Source organism: Fonsecaea nubica (assembly GCF_001646965.1).
Source record: "Fonsecaea nubica strain CBS 269.64 chromosome Unknown Scaff98, whole genome shotgun sequence".
Classification (NCBI taxonomy): domain Eukaryota; kingdom Fungi; phylum Ascomycota; class Eurotiomycetes; order Chaetothyriales; family Herpotrichiellaceae; genus Fonsecaea; species Fonsecaea nubica.
The window spans coordinates 8,817-26,597 of NW_019173771.1; the positions used below are offsets into that span (position 1 = coordinate 8,817).

The window sequence follows — 17,781 nt, forward strand, 5'->3', positions numbered from 1 at the left end:
ACTTGCGGAGTACTTACATACAAGTACGAGTACTTGGCATCATGAGACGATCGACTGAGTTCAGAAACTGACTCAAGGCAGTGCGATCCTGGATAAAGCGTTTTCCAGATCGTTGCACGCAATGCTGAGCACTTCACCTCATGCAAATGATGCATTCGAGTTCCTAGAACCTCGGACATGAAGGGATTTCTCAGGGAGATCGCGCATCCTGGCAATCTTCTCAAGGGAGCATCAATCACCATCCTGTGCCGTGAGATGGCAACAATGACATTCAGTCAGGGTTGGGGCTGACCTACATCCCAGCGCAAAACAATGCTCAATAATAGGTCAGGTCTGGACCTTGGCTCTCGTCCACAAAAAGGCGAGATCCTCCTCGTCCCAAGGATACTTGGTTGTACCTGTGCCTTTTCTCTGAATGCCTCGGACAAATATCTCAGTGGGGTTCCACGGCATATAGTTTCTCCGTATTTCGCAATGCTCGCAGGCTGCGTTCGTTCACCTCATCTTCGCCCCTCATTCTCACTGACCTTTTGTAATACATACAAAATAGACAACGGCGGTGTCTACCTAGGTATCTTCCTTGCTAGACGACTGCACAAGATTTCCTTTGGTTCATAATGTCAATATAGAGTAGAAAAACGTCCAGCACATTCTTTTCCCAGCCGTTTGTTTTCATACGAATTTCACTCCTTCCGCCATGCCCTCCTCAATCGCCATGCCGTCTCTTTCGTCTCTCTTGTCGTGGCGCACGCTCGCGATTCTCTTCGCCCTCGTCAATCTCAAATCGCTTCCCTTGGCCTGGCACGCACGCCTCTTCTACCGCATGTTCACGAACTGGTACACGGAAGCGCGGGTCCAGCGCACGATCAAATCGCAGTCCGAGTTGTCCGACTCGGTACACCCTCTTTTCGAACCCGTCTCCATCTTCTCGCGCTCCCCGCTGCTCGAGACGGACTACAATCTGCATAAATCCAACAGCACCTACTTCGTCGACCTGGACGAAAGCCGAACGGCGCTCATGACGAAGCTCTTGATCCCGGGCTTAAAAAAAGGGGATAAGCATCTCGAGCGCGAAGGCCACAGGGGTGCGCTGAATGTGATACTGGGCAGCGTCCACACGTCCTTCCACAAAGAGATCAAACCATACGAGCGTTACGAGGTTCGCTCGAGGATACTTGCGTGGGACAACAAGTGGATTGTGGTGGGCAGTTGGTTCATCCGGCCTGCATCGCGCAGCGGAAAGCAAGAAGTCCTCCTGGCATCGGCATTGAGCAAGTACGTGGTTAAGAAGGGCAGATTCACTGTGTCTCCGGAACGGTGCTTTACCACAGCTGGATGGTTGCCGCGCAAGCCCGCAAACAGCAGTGCCAGCGCAGACCAACAAGACAAGTCCGCACAGAGAGAAGTGTCTTCATGGTCGTCGTCATCAGAAGAGTCGGAGCCCATGACGGCACCGCCTCAGAATCCTCTGCCTCCCACCAACAAGGGTGATTCGACCGCCACTACAGGACCGTCCTTCGAACCACCAGTAATCTCCACGCCTCAAGAAGGCCCCCTGGCTGCTCCAATTCCGGAACCGGCGACCCTACGCAGCGCCGATACCATCGTCGAAAAACTCGAGACAGCGGCCGCGAAGACCAGCACAGCCATCTTGTCCTCGGCACCTCTCGCTCCTCTCACCGCGGCCCGCGACAAAGCAGGCGGCGAGTGGGACTGGCACAGGATCGAGATGGAGCGGATTCGAGGGTTGCAGGTCGCGCAGGACTGGCTGTCGCTGGACAAAGAGCTGATGCACGAGTTCGCCCGGGGATAGCATCCTCTGGGAACTGGCAGGTTCATGTTTCTGGGCTGGGCGGCAGGCGCCATGAAAAGTGGCGGCGAATGACGACCGGACTGCAGGTTTTCCCCAGATTTCGCGCGCAGACTTGTGGGTTCAGGGTCGTGGGCATTCCCGAAGCTGCCCGGGACAGATTTTGACTAACTGGCTGACTAACTGATTGAGGAGTCTGTAGGGTTTGATGCTGCATTTCAGGTCCGTGCCCGGAATCTGGACTTGAGGACGTCTTGGGACCTGTACCACCTCGGCGAGAGTGTACGAATATAACAGAAGGGGGATATCCTCTAGGCACTACCTTATCTGTACAAACAGACATGCGCCCACAGTAGAGCATGCGACGGTGTTTCGAGCGCTGTTAGATGTTTAGATCTCTATGGACATGAATATGAACATGTTGTGTATACTTCGTTTCCATTGCCTCGTCCGAGCTGTAGTAGTGTCATTGGCGTCTTTAGTAAAGGTGAGGAAGCTATACTCGTTGAATATCCGAGCTTTATGTTATATTTGATATTTGATATTTGATATTTGCATTTGTTTTCTTTTCCTTTCTGACATTAAAGTAAAACTAGGATATTTATCCCCCGATATGATATGCTCGCTCGCTGCTCGCTCTCACCAGATTTTCCAGTCTGAAAACGAGGAGAAAAAGAAAAAAGAAAATAGTTTTTCGCGCACACACACACATGGCCACTGTGCTCAAACATACAGTCAAGATCCAGAGCATGTCAAAAACGCCGGATCCTCCCTCCTTTTCTCGATGCTGCACCCGAGATATATACTCCGTTTTTACTCCGTCAAATGCCAAGTTTTGTGTCGTTGAATGGAAGCGGCGCGATATAGAGAGATAGTGTTGAACCGTTGGTCGGTGTTGAGGCTCGAAACAAAGGGCCAAACATTGGCAAGGTCCATTTGTCGGAAAATGTTTGATATCGGTGGGGTTTGTTGTAATGTACACAGATGAACCAGTCGTCAAGCGTCGCAAATCGTGACTGGGCGTCGTAGGTCCTTCGGCAAGACCATTGAGTTCAGAGTCAACGCTTCCTTCGCAAATTAGACGTCTCCTCCGAGGAGTCGCTGGAAGCTGGATAGCTGCCGTGCTCTATTCCTTGTGCTCTTGCTCCTGCTTCTTCTTTCCGTTGCCGTTCTTGTGCCTCCTGTGATGTTCCTTCTCATACTCCTCTCTGGCCTTCAGTCTCTGTTCCTCTTGTTCGACCATCTCTTTCCACAGGTCGTCGTTTCCGCTGCCGGTGCCTTGGCTCGTAGTGTCTCTCTCGACCTGTTTCTCCAACATGCGCTTGTGTTCGGGGTCAGTAGGGTCGATATATCTGACCGTCTCCCACCTGCTCTGCCCGCTCCTCTGGTCGGCGATCTCGAATGCGGCGGTGGCTATCAAGACACCAACTGTCAGGAATTGGGCGTAAACTCTTGCCTGCACGATCTTTTGCTGGCCAGTGAGGTATTTGTTTCTGTTGACCAGGGCAAACGCTGCGAACATGGAGCCAACCCATGAGCCGAAGACGATCTTATAACGCTCTTTGCGACCAAAGTCCATTGCCCGCTCGGTCCATGTTTTGTTCGCTCTCTCCAAGAGGGCCTGTTCGGACTGACGCTGCCGGAATTCGACTTCTTTGGGATTTTGCGATGCTTCGAAGGCACGGGAATAGTGATCTGCGCTGATGATGCCGGCGAAGGTGCCGGAGGATGTGACGAGAAATGCCTTGAGGGGGAGAGTGAGGTTGCGGAAAAAATGGTAGCGGCGATGGGCGAAGGCGACACCGGCGAAACCGACGGCGAGACCTGCAAGACCGCCAATTGTACCGCCTTTGAGGGTCTGGCGGTAATGCTCTGCTTCTTGTTCCTTGGTGAGGAGCTTCATGGTTGCGGTGTTATGATGTCAGGTGTTGAGGTGGTATGGTGGATGGATTGAGGGGCGACTGCGGGACTTTGTCGTCTGAATATGTTGGATGCTGCTTGGGGATGGTGGTGAAGGAAAATGCAAGTGCAGCTGATGGCGAACAGTCAATGATATATAGTCGCCGTGCGTACAATTCGACGTAGCGAAGCTAATAAAAACCCACCACAGAGTGGGAGTGCGAAGCAAGCCCGGAAGTGGTGAACCGATGTGTGATTCGCCGCAGCTGGGATGGCTGTTCTGGTAAATGAATAAGCTCCCTGCTTGGTACCAGTGCGGCATCAGTCAGCCTGCGTTTGAGCCAATTTCTTCTGGAAACTCGTCCTTACGCAGCAACAATCTATGAAGGGAGTTGTCTCGGATCTCGTGTTTGTCTTTGCGTCTATTCTCTCAATTTCACGGAGGGCAGAAGTACCAGAAGCAGACGAAGTTGGAATGAGCTCAATCACTCCCAATGTGGCCGGGTTGCTGGATCTGTACCAGACGGAGCGAGATGCCTATTCCAGCAAAATGGTCGAAACGGGCATTTTCTCTCGTTTCTGCTGCTTCTGGAGTCCATGACATCAGGCGACGGCCTGGAGATGCCGGCGTCTCCCACCAACAAATCCCATCCCCATTCGGGTTTCACTGACCGCGAATCACAGCGTTGGCCATACAAAGTTCCCTCACCAGCCATTGGCGCCAGTCTCTTTTTTCGCTTGAATGATCATCAGCCAGGGTTGTTTGAGACGAAACCTGATCACCAAGTCGCCCGGAAGCACCCGCCGACAACAAGGAAACCTCAGAAGCCCCTACCACAAGCTACCCTACGAGAAATGACGACGAGCCAGCCCAATGTTTTGCCGATAGAAAGGGGAGCAGCTGTTGCAAAAATCATAAGAAAATGCGCTGTTTTAGCATCTCCACGGAGGAGCCGGGATACTCTCGGGAGACACTGGAAAATGCCCTTGCTGCGCAAAGTCGTCTCCAGGCGGGCTCCAGGCGGCCCCAGGCTTCTCTGATCTGCTTTCAACCCTGCGATGGTGTGACAAATGAGAACTCGCTGCCCTTGGGACTTCCAGAAAGGGCAAGTTCCATGTTTTCGGCGACCACCCCCAGACAATTGTGGCAATCTTTGATGCCCTTGTGGGAGAAGTATTATAACTCGGCGTCCAACATCAGGAGACTTTGAAAATCATTCTCACAGATCTCGTACGTGGAGACACTCGAAAACGGGACGGAAGGATGTGCCCGTCAGCAACGTTTGGTGGTTATTGTCTTGCCACGAAGGGTTCAGCTGCCCTATCCAACCTTCCGCAACACGATAGAACTCAGCGAACACACACTGTTTTGGAAAGAAACTGTGCGCAGACCTACAGCGCCACGCTATGCTATTGCCGACAATGACCTCTTCCGACTACTCATCAGCGACAGGACTCTTGCGCGCGCGCTCAGCACCTCGAACCGAGAGACTCGAAGAGTTATTGCGCTTGGTTATTGATTTATCACTGGGCGCCTGTTACTGCAAACATCAAAGTCGTCGCCTAGGCGTAAACGGTTTTGGATTGGAAGCGTCCCCAGAGAATGTTATTTTCGAGGATCGTGGTCAGTCACGGGACAAATTCATACCTGCGCCAATGCCGGGCGTGTGCCTGGTCTGCTCGACACCGCACGATGTGCTGGAGACAAAGGACGTGTTCGGATCGTGGTATTGACCAGGATTGTTGACTGGTACTTACAATGGCAGTAGGGCGCGAGAGTCTCACCACAGAGAGCGCATCTTCTAAACCGTCAGAGAGGACTACTTCCTGACCGAGTTCGAACTGCAGGTCCGGCGCGTTCGCTGGCGCGCTTGAAGGTAGGCAAGGCTGAGAAGGCTAGATGTGCGACGTAACTTGGTGAAAAGAGTCGACGATGCTCGTACTCCTCCTGATGATCCAGCTCCAGCGAAATAAACCCTACTGCAGGCAATTTTCGCCTCGTTACAAGTCCCGCGCGAACAGCACGCACTTGATCGCGAGATGGTGGCTTGCCGCCTCACTGACTGCCGTCAGGGATACGGCCTACACTTCCTGCTGCACACTGAACGATTTGGCAAACGTTGCGGCTCCTCTCATGCGGCTTTTCGAGAAAAGCTCGCCTTCGGAGCACGCAACCACTTACATAGCTGACATGTACCACTGGATTGGTCGGTCTCTCGAGTAAGAGGACGCCAAAATTGCATACCCCAGTCTCTTGCCCGGCCAACAAAAGTGAAAGATCGGCTTTCCGCAGACCATCTCCATGAGCCAGGTCGACTTTGCAGCCCTGCACTGCAGCCCTGCACTGGTGCGGTGGGAGATGAGCCTGGATTCTTCACGACGATAAGGGATGAAACCTCGGAGACAAGGAGCGTTACGGATTTCTACGAGCAAATCAGCATGACGGTAAGTCGCTGGAGAGTTTCTCAGATCGTTACAAGAGTTTCCAGGACCGTCCTTCACATGATTATGCCGTGATCCTCTCTTTTCGGACGTTCTTACCCTTTTCTCGACGCAACAACGTCGTCGGCTGGCGACAACGGTCGCATGCAGGGGGACTGATGTCGTTGCGGGATGGACATGGCACTTACAGCGAGTGAGACTCATGAGTAAGAATTGGGTGGACCTATAACGGCGGTGGAAATGCCAGTATGTCATGGTGCCGAAGTGAAAACTGCGGGAGGGAGATGGATAACTCATGGAGGAAGAGAACATTGCCATCGCGAAAAACATGCAAGTGAACACAACTTTCAAAGGTCAAAATACCCATTGGATTCATCGTTCAATACGAACCGCCGTCCCGAACGGGGCTAGAGGGACTTTTCCCAACGCTGTAAATCGCAAAGCTGAGACAGACGTATGCCGTTGAAAACACGACCGATGGCGTGTCGTTGTGACCCAAGCCCATCAAGAAGCCGAATTTGAAGCTGTGTTTCACTGAGATCTCCCTTGTCTAGCGATGTGGAACAGTAGACGAGACTTGGGGTACAATGTGAAAGTTCAGGTGACTCGTCTGGACCCTGGCCCTGTTGCTCACCCTCTCACCCGGAGCAACGGTGGATTTTGCCTTGGGAATGGCAGCAGCCGGTGCGGTCTCTCGTCTCCTGGTTGGGTCATAAGTTGCCGTGGCCCAGACTTTCTTGGTGTGGTCGTCGCTACGACCCAAAATGGGTCTCGACCAATCCTCCATGAGCTTGGTGGCTTGTCGTTTGATTGCTGGTTCGGCCTTTTTGGATTTGCGATAGAATAGGATGACTTTGCCGATGCCAGAAGAGATCAGAGTCTCTTTGTTCATGGGCAGCTTGCTGAGAGCCGCGAATAGTTCACGCTGGATGTTGTATGCCGGTAGACTGCCGTCCGTGAGAGGCTCGAGGAAAAACCGTACCGCCTCCAGTAGATTCATTTCTGGATCGAGGATAGACTGCACATATGTGTTCCGGTTGAGCAGGCTCACCACTTCGGGCAGCATCTTGAGTTTCTGAGAGGCAGGCAGACCTTGTCGCACCAGTTCTCCGTCGGTCTCAGCCGCCGTTATCATTCGGTTCCGTAGATCCTCAATCTCCGCATCTGCCGCTTGCTCGAGGTCCTGGGGACTTTGTTAGTACTGGAGGTTGGCATACCTTACTCTTGAGGACTTACGATCTCGCCTTTTCTCATTCTTTTGCCTGATGATCTCTTGACCGCGGCGTCCATTGCTCTGTCCAACGCCCGTCTCCTGCGCTCTTCAGGCGACAGGGTCTCTTCGTCGATTTCCTCTCGCTCGCGCCTCCGCGGCTCGCCATCCGCAGCCTTTGGCTGCTTGCGCCTCTTGCCCTCGACCTCGTTGTCACCAGACAAAGCCTCGCTCTCTGCCCGTCGTGACTTCCTCTCCCTTCGCCTCTCTTTCTTTTTCTTAGGCGCAGACTCCTCACCCTCAGCTCGCTTCCTCTTCTTCACTTTAATAGACTTGTTCAGTGTGTCAAAATCAGGCGCGACTTCCACGGCTTTGGGGTCGAAATCCGCGAATTGGGCTTCGTCGACTTCGGAGAGGAGCGATTCGTCGTCCGAGTCGTCCGCGGCGTTTGGTCGAGTGTCGGCATCGTGCTCCGGTTGTGGATCTTGAAATTCGTCGTGCAGGTCGTCGAGCTCGTCTTCGCGCTCGTCCGGTCGATCGAGCCCCTCGGCATCAGGAGGTGGTGCTTCCTCTCCGTAGTCACTCATGATTGAAATGAGCACTCGCTGCTTGAAGAGGTAATGCGTCTGGTTAAGTTTTCGAGGACTCAGCAGGACAGCGGAATGGCCAAGTGAGAGGGGAGTAGGGTTCAGAAGAGGCAAATTCCTGTGAATTCAGAGAGAAACTAGCAGTAAGTGATAAATGTGTAATGAAGTCGGTCACCAAAGGTTGGGAAATCTACTCGTGCCTTCTTCCGTTTTGGGACTAACGTGCCGCCGCTCTACAAAGGAGAGCCCGCTCATCCCTGAAGTGGGAAGGCGGCTTAAAAGCGACGTCGGGGCATTACTACTTTGGACAAGTATATAGAACAGTACTTGAGCAGTACCTTTACCTCTGTAGGTAGGTAAGGTATCAGTGGATGGACATGCTAGGGATGGTATTTAGATTACGGAGCGCCTCATTTTGCTTGTTTCCATATTAATTTATTGCTATGGTTTCCACTCCAACACACGACCACATTAACTCCCGCTGTAAAACTGCAGATAACCCAAGTGCTCTGGTATAACTCTATCCGCCAACCAGCCGAGCATCCCACTGTCAATACGAAGGACAAGTCCTGGTTTATCGACCGATAAGTCAAAGAAAATACGATCGGTCTTCTGATCTGGATTGTAGAGAGACGATGATTGGTATGGATTTTTCTCACCCTTGCGCCCCAACCCAAAGATCAGTATTGCCCGTCTTCGTGAACTAAAACATCGCACGTGGAGGTTGCAACCCCTGACTTGCACGGCCAGAGTTTTGGCGTTTTAAAATGTCAGTCCGCAAGATATCCCGGACTGCTACAGCAGCAGGACTATTTGATGTCGGGGCGGCCGCCTGGGCCAGAGTGATCGGTAGAAATCCGTTGGTGTTTTGGATTTCCTGGTCAAGTCCATGCTGCAAGAGAAACTAAGCCATGGGTGCGTTGTGGCGTAATATGGCCTCATGCAGAGGAGTTCCTAACCCCATGTGCTTGAGGCTCTCAAACGAAACTGGATGGTTCTGGAATTCCAAGACATTCATCGGACAACCATTGTCGAGCAGTATTTGAGCAATCTCAAGACTGTCTGCGCTTTGACGCCTGCATGCATGAAACAGGAGTTGATCCGTGGTGACTGACCCGCCAGACCGTAGAAGTTTTTCGACAATCTGCTTGGAATGCTCCGCGACTGCACAGGATACACAACCCAACTGTCCACAACCCAACTCAACCCTGCAATGGTATTTGTTAGAGCTCTGCCTATTCACTCAGAGAGTTCAGACCACGAAACAGAAAGCGCAGTGATTCTTGAACCCTGAATCAAGGTTGTCGAGGCACTCGATCGTGAGGGTGCACTGCCTCAAGAGGCGATACATGCGGTCGAAGGTTTGAAGGCCCAGTAATAATAGGATCAATAGAAAATGGTCAGATGAGAGGGCAAGCAAGTGCGATATAAACCAGTTCCTCAACAGATTTGTGAGTTCAAAGACAAAACTACATACGAGCAAGTGATAAATGAACCGGGGGAAATAAAGGTGGATGCCAGGTGTGGTGAGCGCGAGTCATGGCATATAACTAGCCACTTGACTAGGTGAGGTATCTGAATCAGTAGTCAATAATTAGCGGGGATCCGGCATTATTTCCTATTGGTCAGGCACATGGTATACAAGTGGTCGGCCGAGTAGAATTTATTAGCATTCAACAGATTCGCCTCTGCTATACCTCGTACACTGTCGTCATGCCAAGTTAAAGCGATATCATTGAGGCTCTCACGATATTATAACAACAGTTGGACGTCCAAATTTTCTCCAGCCGCGCTCTCTCGGGGACGCCCTCTCGAACAGGAAGCGGAAAACCAGAAGTTCCAGGGTCAGGGTTAGGGCAAGGACAAGGGTTAGGGTTGAACCACCTTGCCACTGATGCATGTATTGCACTGAAACCCAGTCGATGTTCCGTTCTTCAGCCAACAATTAGCAAAATTTGACGAATTGCTCTGTGCCATCTGATATGTCCAAGTTACCCCGACACAGGGTTGCATATTTCCACCCGCCTCATTTTGACCATAAAGTTGTGCGAAGTGTGTAGCGCTCGAGCAAGCGTACAGACAATCCGTGAGACTATAGGCAAAAAGTCCCACAATATCAGCAACCTGTAAGTCTGGGTTGTTCTCATCGGCAACGTGGTTGAGCATGTCGACGCCGCAAAAGAGGTCAAAAGAGGTGTCGTACTGGACGTCGATGCGGGAGTTGCCGTCTGCGCAGCCAGGATTTTCAAGCGTGTTGACATAGTAGGGTTCGGGAACAACGAAATTTTCCAGTGACGAGGGAGCTGGCAGACCAGAGGTGGTGGTTGTTGGGGAAGTTGTTATACTTGAAGTGACGGTCGTTGTTGAGACTTGTGCACTTGATTGTCTTAGCATACCCATCATCTATGTATGAGCACCAGTTCTTCTTACCTGGATGAGTCCGATTTGTTTCCTGATAGTGCCCCGCCCACACCACCGCCTACTGCGCCGCCTACCACAACAGCGGTAATCGTTGCTATCAGCAATCCGAATGCCAGCGGGGACAGGCCCCAGGGATTAGGTCTGGGAGGCGGCGATACGGGCTCGCCCTTTTCTACTGCATAGCCACTGCCATAAGGGTATTGTGGTTGTTGGTAGACCGAGTCAGGCTGCATGTGAGGCTGGGTATGGTGCTGAGTCACCACTTCAGGATATTGTTGGAATGCAGAGGTATCTGCTGGATACTTGTCCGTTGTCGGACTGGATATTCCTGTGGGATGGGCCGTTGAGTCTGAGGGTGAGACCGCTGCCGGTACATTATTGTGCGACATTGGCGAACGGTACCGCAGCTGTACCTTCTTGTACACGTAGATTTGTTTTTGGTAGGAATGGAGCTAAGGCTGCAAGAGCCGCTTGAACCTCGAGGACGAAGTTGGGCGCAGCCTTCGCCTTCGTTGCAAGAGCATTAAAGAACAACTTTGACACGGGCAAAGACAGAGCCGCAGTCTGCGTGATGCCTGGGCTAGCGTCTGCCTTGGGTAACAGAGATTTGCTCCGCGACCAATCCATTTCCAAATTCAGGCATCACATATGCATCTCAGGGACTGGCGCCTCATACCGTGGTCTCTGTCGAAACGGGCCAGACACGGGAAGAGACAAGTCTAGAGCGAGCAGCTGCCCTCACGACTGGTTGGGCTCCAAACGGCGAGCATGCTCCACGATTTTGAAAGGTTAACGCGATAGGTACGTTGAACAATGGGCGAACCTAGTGTGCCCGGCAAGTTTGATATGCGAAATTGGGCGCCGTAAAGGGGATTAGCCCCCTCGTCCCCTCGTAGATCGGGAGCCCCGGACTGATTGGTTCCGGACTAATCAATTCGTTTGACTTGTTGGCCACAGAAAACCACGGGGTATTTTGGCTACCAGTTGCTTTGCATAACTTGTCCTTGATAATCGCCCGCCCCAACGGAAAGACTGTCATGGATGACAAATTGCGGTGAGCAAGTGTCGGGAAACGGCCACTGAGCCCTGTAAATCTAATCCTCGACGTCTGCGGTGATCGAAACGTCCACTCTCGGCCCATGGGGCCATTGGGGGCCTTAAACATGATGCCTGCGACCCAGGGGCAAGGGCACAGCGGTGGCACCGGGTCCCACCATATTGTACCGCGATTATTGGCCACGCAAGGCTTCTTGAACTCGACTCGTACTCGTATGCAGGAGAGGCGAAACTAAATGGCTTCATGGCTTGCCCAAAGTGCAGAGCTCGCACAGATAGCCCCTGAGTTCATTCGAGGATCGATGTTTCCGTTATTAGGATTGGTGGATTCGATACTTGCCGTTGAGCAGACCCTGCCAGCCTCATCGCACTAGACGATCTGGTTCCACGAAGTCGACAAGTCAAGTGATGTATCTCCACGACGAAAGCTCCATCGTCTGTCGTGCTGTATCCGAACCCGGTATGTCTTGGAAGGCAGTGTTAATAGCCGCCTCTTGGTCAAGTCTCTTATTTCGACGTCGCAGCATTATACGCATGAAAGTTGCGAGTATTATGGCTCCTAGTGCGCATGAGGTATTCAAACTCATCGACTGTTCGTACTTCGGTGCCCAGCGGTTCGGATACAGTTCGGAAGTGATGATCTGTAAAAGCGGATCAGCACCACGAAGTCCTGTTGGATGAGCATGGAAGACAGAATATTTCAAAAGGAAGTCTTCATGGCACAATCTCCTTCTTGACTAACTGATCACTAGCCATACGATATAACTTTGACTCACCTGTGATATGCTTCCAGACGCACTGATAATGGCGATAGCGCATGCTCGCATCTCTTTAGGCCGGCGGATTGTCTTCTGTGCCCAAGAGAGAACCACGGGATAGCCAGAATGTGCTCCAACGATCATGAGCAATGCTGCGGTGTAGCGAATCCACACGCCGCGTCGTGTGGACGTTTGATCGAGCAGGAATAGCAAAAAGCCGAGGGTTGCCAGTGCTGCTGGCCCAATAACGTGGAAGGAAGCGTTGCGATGTCGGTCGGCGAATAGGCTGTTGGCGATGGTGACGACAACTGCAATGAGGTACGGCGGTGCTGTCATCCACAAGGTCGTATTTCTGGAGAATCCAAGCGTGTTCACGACCGAGGGGAAGAAGTTGTGTACTGATGCACCGATCGACAAGAGCAAGAACATCCCTGCGAAAATCCACACCAGCCAGCTTCTCACAGCCATGACGAGGCCTTGCCAGCGGCTGTTGTCCCTTTCATCAACCTGCACACCGTCGGCGATCAATCGCAGCTGCGCAACTGCCCGCTCTTTCTCGGAGAGGTAGCGAGTATTGAACGGGAAATCAGGCAGGACGTAGAAAGCAACCCCAGCAATGAAAACCGTGCTGGCGCCGCCTACAATAAACAGCCAGCGCCAACCCTCGAGACCTCTTGCTCCATCAATTGTGTCGTAAATTCCAAAAGCGACAAGGCCAGAGAAAGCGTTCGCTGTCATCGGCGCGGATAAGATTATGGCACTGCGTAGTCCAAGCTCAGTTCTTGTATACCAGGACGAAATGAGGAAAAGGCAGCCGGCACAGAACGGTGCCTCCAGGAGACCTAGAGTAAAGCGCACCGCATATAACTGCGACGGAGTCTTCACGAAAGCGGTGGCCGTACATACACACCCCCAAAGAACCATCACGCCAGGGAGGTAGATTGAGGGGCGTCCCCTTGCCAGGTAGTAGTTCGAGGGAAGCTGTGCCATGACATATGCAATAAAAAGGAGCATCATGCTGAGGCCGTATTGATTCGAATTCATGTCCAAATCCTGCTGCAAGCCCATGACTCGAGCATTCCCAAGACTGCTCTGCAGGAATGTAGCATTAGCTTCTGGTGGTTTAAAACTCGGAGCGATCATAACCACGTACTCGGTCAAAAGAATTCAGAGCAAACATAATCCAGGCCATGAATACGAGGCACATGTCGAGTAGTCTTTTGACCCTCTTCTCTATGGCTAGGATCTCCTCCCTGTTTGTGTTTTGGAGCTGGCTGCGAATAGTCTCGTCGACGCGTCCATGATCGTGGAGAACGACGATAAGACTCTCGGGGGAGATGCCCTTGGGTGAAGAGACATTCCGAAACTTCCTCCCCTGGCGAGAGAGATGACGGAGGAGATGCGCAAATGGCATGACGGTTTTCCCGGTTATTCTGAAGGTACTGCTGCCTCGAGGAAACCCAGGTGCAAGAGACTGAGGAGACAGCCCTTAAAGAACACCAAGTCGTATGAGGCCAGGGGAACGAGACTGCGTCTCTGATATTCGAATGCTTCCAACTGTCGTCATAAGGTCTTCTGTCCGGTGACAGGATGCATGGATTACAACAACGTATTCCCGAACAAGAAGATAAAAGCACCAGTTTCATGCATAGCACCAATTAGTAGAGTGAGTTCTGCGTACTGACTCCGTTGTCCGTCCCGAGCATAAACCGTGGGAATGCTGATCGGACCAGAGAAGAGTCTTATCCAAACCTTACCGTTGTAGTATCCTGTCTAGACTCGCCCACGTGCTCCCTTGTTTCGCACATGATGCGTGCCAGAATGTCCAGCATGATTACGTGACTGAAACGAAACCCAGCAAGGGTTATATGCTCAGAAGTTATGGAAGATATGTCAATGGCGGACTGAGGTGTCCGGCCATTCGGACGTGCGACTGTGGATGCTTTCAACTGGTCCCAACGAAGTCTAGGAGGCGATCACCCGAGGCTACTTGAACTTAGAAGTTCTGCGCCCAAACGTATACTGGATGTTGCGAAGGAAGCACATCTTGATTGTAAGATGGCCGTTCTCTGAAAGCGAAATCATCAGATAGAGCAGATCTGGCATTATACCACGGTGAAGGATCGGTAGAGCTGTATTTCGACGTAAGAATTATGCATTCGAACTCGAGCCGTCATTGTGTACAGATGTTTTTGCCTCATGGGCTAGTAGCTAGGTCGCCAAAGATGAGTGAGAGGAAGATGTTCTCAAAGCATTTTGTCCGAACTGTGGAGAAATCTCAAGGTTCTCCAAAGCGGAAAGTCAAACGACCTTCGTCGACATCAGACCAAGAAATTTCGACTTGTACCTCGAAACACACCAGTCCTTGACTTGCTCACCCAGACTCTGCTCTCTGCTTGTTTTTCGAAAGAGTTCGAGAACGTTTCTTCCCAACCTGCTCAACAACCCCAGGGCCTCTTTAGCTCCCAGTCTGCTCTCAAGACCCTCACCCCGACAACAAATCCACATCCTACTCTTCCACAATGTTTGGCGGACGTAAGTCTCCCCTCTGAAACCCCTTAGGCGCTGATGGTCCTTCATATGTCCATCGCGAGCTTGCGCGAGTTGGCAATTATCACGGGCTGACAACCTGTATTCTGAAACAGCGCACGAACAGCTCTCCGAGAAAGAGATCCGCGAGGGCGAGGCTCAAGCCACGTCCCAAGTGCAATTCTTCACTGTTACCTGCATCGCACTCTGGTTCTGTACGTTACCTCCACTCCCTGTTCAACTTTTCCTCGAAACCCTCGTCCTGCCACGTCCTGCCGGGAGATTGTCCGGTTCGGGATTCTAGCGCAGAGAACAAGAAGTGCACCCGACCGCGGAAAGAACAAGAAAAAGGCGGGAATGAGAACCCCAAAAATCCAAATCTGTTGAGCCAAAAAACGAAAACACAAATATAGAATTGTTCGAGCCTGACCGACGCTGACTTCTTCGGGAACTAGCACCTCACGTTGTCGACTGGGCGAGCAAACTCTTCTAAGACTACCATGTCGATTTCAGCTTCCGATGCCCTGCTAGTACCATTACCCGACCGGCAAACAAGAGTTGCGTCCCTCCCGAATCGGATGGGCCACAGGGCATGCAAATGAGCAAGCTCCCCCGCTAAAGCAGGCCCCGGTATTCCGAGATGAGGATCAGGCAGGAGGGAAACCTCTCTGTACATTAGCTTGTATACTATCGTTCTCCAGTAGAACAGAAGCTGGGACCATCGGACTCTTGTTCGAAAGGGCATTATTTTTGATGCAGACGACATCTTCTCAATTCCTGGATCTCAAATATCGTTGACAGTCTCTATTCAAGATGTTGTTGCTTCGCCTTGTTTTGACCTTGCACGCAAGTGGCGCACCACACCCGCAAGTACCAGCCCTGACCAACTGTTTGCGCCCTATTTGTTTCTGTCTCCTTTCGATTACCTCCGCCTAGGGATGTCATTATCTCTGTCCCTCGAAATCTTCTCCCATTCCTCAAATTCTTGCTGTACAAGTTCCAATTCTTTCTGTAGATGTCGTAGCTGAATTTCGTAGGCTTCCAGTGTCTGCGTGGTCGGGAGAAGTCAGTAATTGCACTGTTTCTGCTCTGGGGCTCACAGTTACTCACCTTCTTAGCAGCTTTGGTAGTTTCCTCGTCCAGTGTTGTGTCTTCCCCGTTGGTGGCAGCCGCAGGTGCGAGCTTCTCCATTTCGACCTTGAGCCGCTTCGCGCGTTCACGGATCCCCAACATCCTCGCCCAGACTTCTTGCTCTCGTGCATTGAGAGAGGGATCAAAGACTTCGCGTTGTAACTTCTCCAATTTCGCTTTCAATTCCTCTTCAGCGTTGTCCATCACATAGCCTCGATTGCGCAAGATTTGGACTTTGACTGCCAGTACTAGCGTCCGCTGAGCTGCCGAGGCTTGTCGTCTTTTACAGTCTTCCAACCGTGTAGCCACATTCTGGCGATGTTTGTCCAATTGTACGTCGAGTGATGTATTGATTTCCTGGAGCATCATGTTGCATCTCTGGACGGCCTCCATTTGTATCTGAGCCTTGCGGCCTAGTTGGAAAAATCCTTGCACCAAAAGAGGTACCCAGTCAGGTCCCGGTCTTCGGGAAACTGCTTCTTCCCACTTGTCTTCATCTTCTCCCGGCCCCGGGCGGTATTTCAATGCATCTGTTTCACTCTCCACATGCTGGTATAGGTACGTCCGCAGGGGTGAGGATAAACTGCTGGGATCCCACTTGTTCTTGACGATGTTCATCTGTACTGGTATTGATCTGTAGACATTGAGGCCACGTCCTTCCTCCCATAGCGACTGGGCTCCCGGTTGTCCTTGTTGCGATTGTCCGAACCTCAGCGTCTGGTCTAAAGGTCGCTGTGGCTGCTGCTGAGGTTGCTGTTGTGACTGACCAAGCCCAAACGCGCTTTGTTGTTGCGGCTGAGTTGCAGTGCCAAATAGACCCCCCGGTTGCTGCTGAGATTGTGTCGCGCCAAATAGGCCGCCCGGTTGCTGCTGAGATTGTGTCGCTCCAAACAGGCCTCCAGACTGCTGCTGAGGCTGCGATCCAAGCCCAAACAGACCTCCACCCTGTTGTGTCTGCGTAGATGTGCTAAACAAACCACCTCCTTGTTGAGGCTGCGATTTGGGACCGCCCAAGCTGAACGTCGGTAAACTGCTCTGTTGCTGTGGTTGCTGTGTTTGTTGCGTCTGCGGCTGACCGAAGAGAGACGTCGAGTTGGCCGGTTGGCTGGAGGAAGGATTATTGAAGGAGAAGAAGCCAGTTTTCGCAGGCTGTGCCTGGTTCGTAGTTGAGGCCCCGAAGAGACTCATCGTACAGGCCCTTTCGTTGTTTGTGCAAAATTTAAGCAGAGCCGTGCGCAATTACGAAGGACGTTGGCTCTCTCCACGACACCACTCAGTTCTTGAACCGAGAGTAGATACCTGTCGTGAATTGAAGAAAAAAACGTGACAATCTCGCTGGCATTGCTCAATCCGGGGAAGGTGTCGCTAACGCGCGAGTCTTGGGAGACGCGAAAAATCGCAACGGAAAAATATTTCTCCATTTTCACACAATGCAAAGGGCTTGGCGTCCAATATTATGGTCTTTTGGCTCTGGGTGCATCACAACAAGACACTGTGATTCGAGTAGCTATCGAATAAGAAACCGATATACCCCAGAAACGAGTGCTTGGTCGTATACGCCTGGAGTTCCCTGGCATGCGACACCATTCTATTACCTCACAGAGTGCCCAACCCGGGGAATTGGTGTGTTCATTGGCCCAGAGATTAGCATCTTTTTTAGAAAACGCATTACGAAGCCGTGGCCTTGTTCACCAGAGATGACCTCCTTCCGACTCCTCCATCAGAAAACCGCTTACGCGACATTATCACAACCGCCTCGTATCCAGCGTAGTTATGCTATAGCAGCGCAACAAGATATCTCCAGCCTGTGGCAGAGACACACGGTAGACAGACCCTTACTGCAACTATTCCCCCTCTTATTGTACAGGGGAACTCGCACTGGGGTAAACAGTCACCTGGAAATCATTACCATATACATGCCTATTCTCAGCCTGACCC

General features: G+C 51.8%; 5 protein-coding genes across 5 annotated transcripts; 1 reads left to right on the forward strand and 4 right to left on the reverse strand.

The window, feature by feature from the left end:
* Positions 1 to 697: 697 nt before the first annotated feature.
* AYO20_09891 (hypothetical protein) lies at positions 698 to 1,813 on the forward strand (the record flags this gene model as incomplete). The annotated part of the gene is made up of 1 exon (XM_022648158.1): positions 698 to 1,813. One exon carries the CDS (start codon positions 698 to 700, stop codon positions 1,811 to 1,813), a length of 1,116 nt encoding a protein of 371 aa, XP_022495829.1.
* Positions 1,814 to 2,936: 1,123 nt separating this feature from the next.
* Positions 2,937 to 3,713, reverse strand: AYO20_09892 (hypothetical protein; the record flags this gene model as incomplete). Its single annotated transcript, XM_022648159.1, has 1 exon — positions 2,937 to 3,713. The coding sequence occupies one exon, from the start codon at positions 3,711 to 3,713 to the stop codon at positions 2,937 to 2,939; it is 777 nt and encodes a 258-aa protein (XP_022495830.1).
* A 2,817-nt stretch (positions 3,714 to 6,530) lies between these two features.
* Positions 6,531 to 10,996, reverse strand: AYO20_09893 (hypothetical protein; the record flags this gene model as incomplete). Its single annotated transcript, XM_022648160.1, has 6 exons — positions 6,531 to 6,701; positions 6,786 to 7,334; positions 7,388 to 8,066; positions 10,026 to 10,325; positions 10,379 to 10,733; positions 10,783 to 10,996. The coding sequence occupies 6 exons, from the start codon at positions 10,994 to 10,996 to the stop codon at positions 6,531 to 6,533; spliced, it is 2,268 nt and encodes a 755-aa protein (XP_022495831.1).
* Positions 10,997 to 11,826: 830 nt separating this feature from the next.
* Positions 11,827 to 13,597, reverse strand: AYO20_09894 (hypothetical protein; the record flags this gene model as incomplete). Its single annotated transcript, XM_022648161.1, has 4 exons — positions 11,827 to 12,066; positions 12,202 to 13,050; positions 13,105 to 13,275; positions 13,337 to 13,597. 4 exons carry the CDS (start codon positions 13,595 to 13,597, stop codon positions 11,827 to 11,829), a joined length of 1,521 nt encoding a protein of 506 aa, XP_022495832.1.
* A 2,037-nt stretch (positions 13,598 to 15,634) lies between these two features.
* Positions 15,635 to 17,031, reverse strand: AYO20_09895 (hypothetical protein; the record flags this gene model as incomplete). The annotated part of the gene is made up of 2 exons (XM_022648162.1): positions 15,635 to 15,760; positions 15,823 to 17,031. 2 exons carry the CDS (start codon positions 17,029 to 17,031, stop codon positions 15,635 to 15,637), a joined length of 1,335 nt encoding a protein of 444 aa, XP_022495833.1.
* Positions 17,032 to 17,781: the final 750 nt, after the last annotated feature.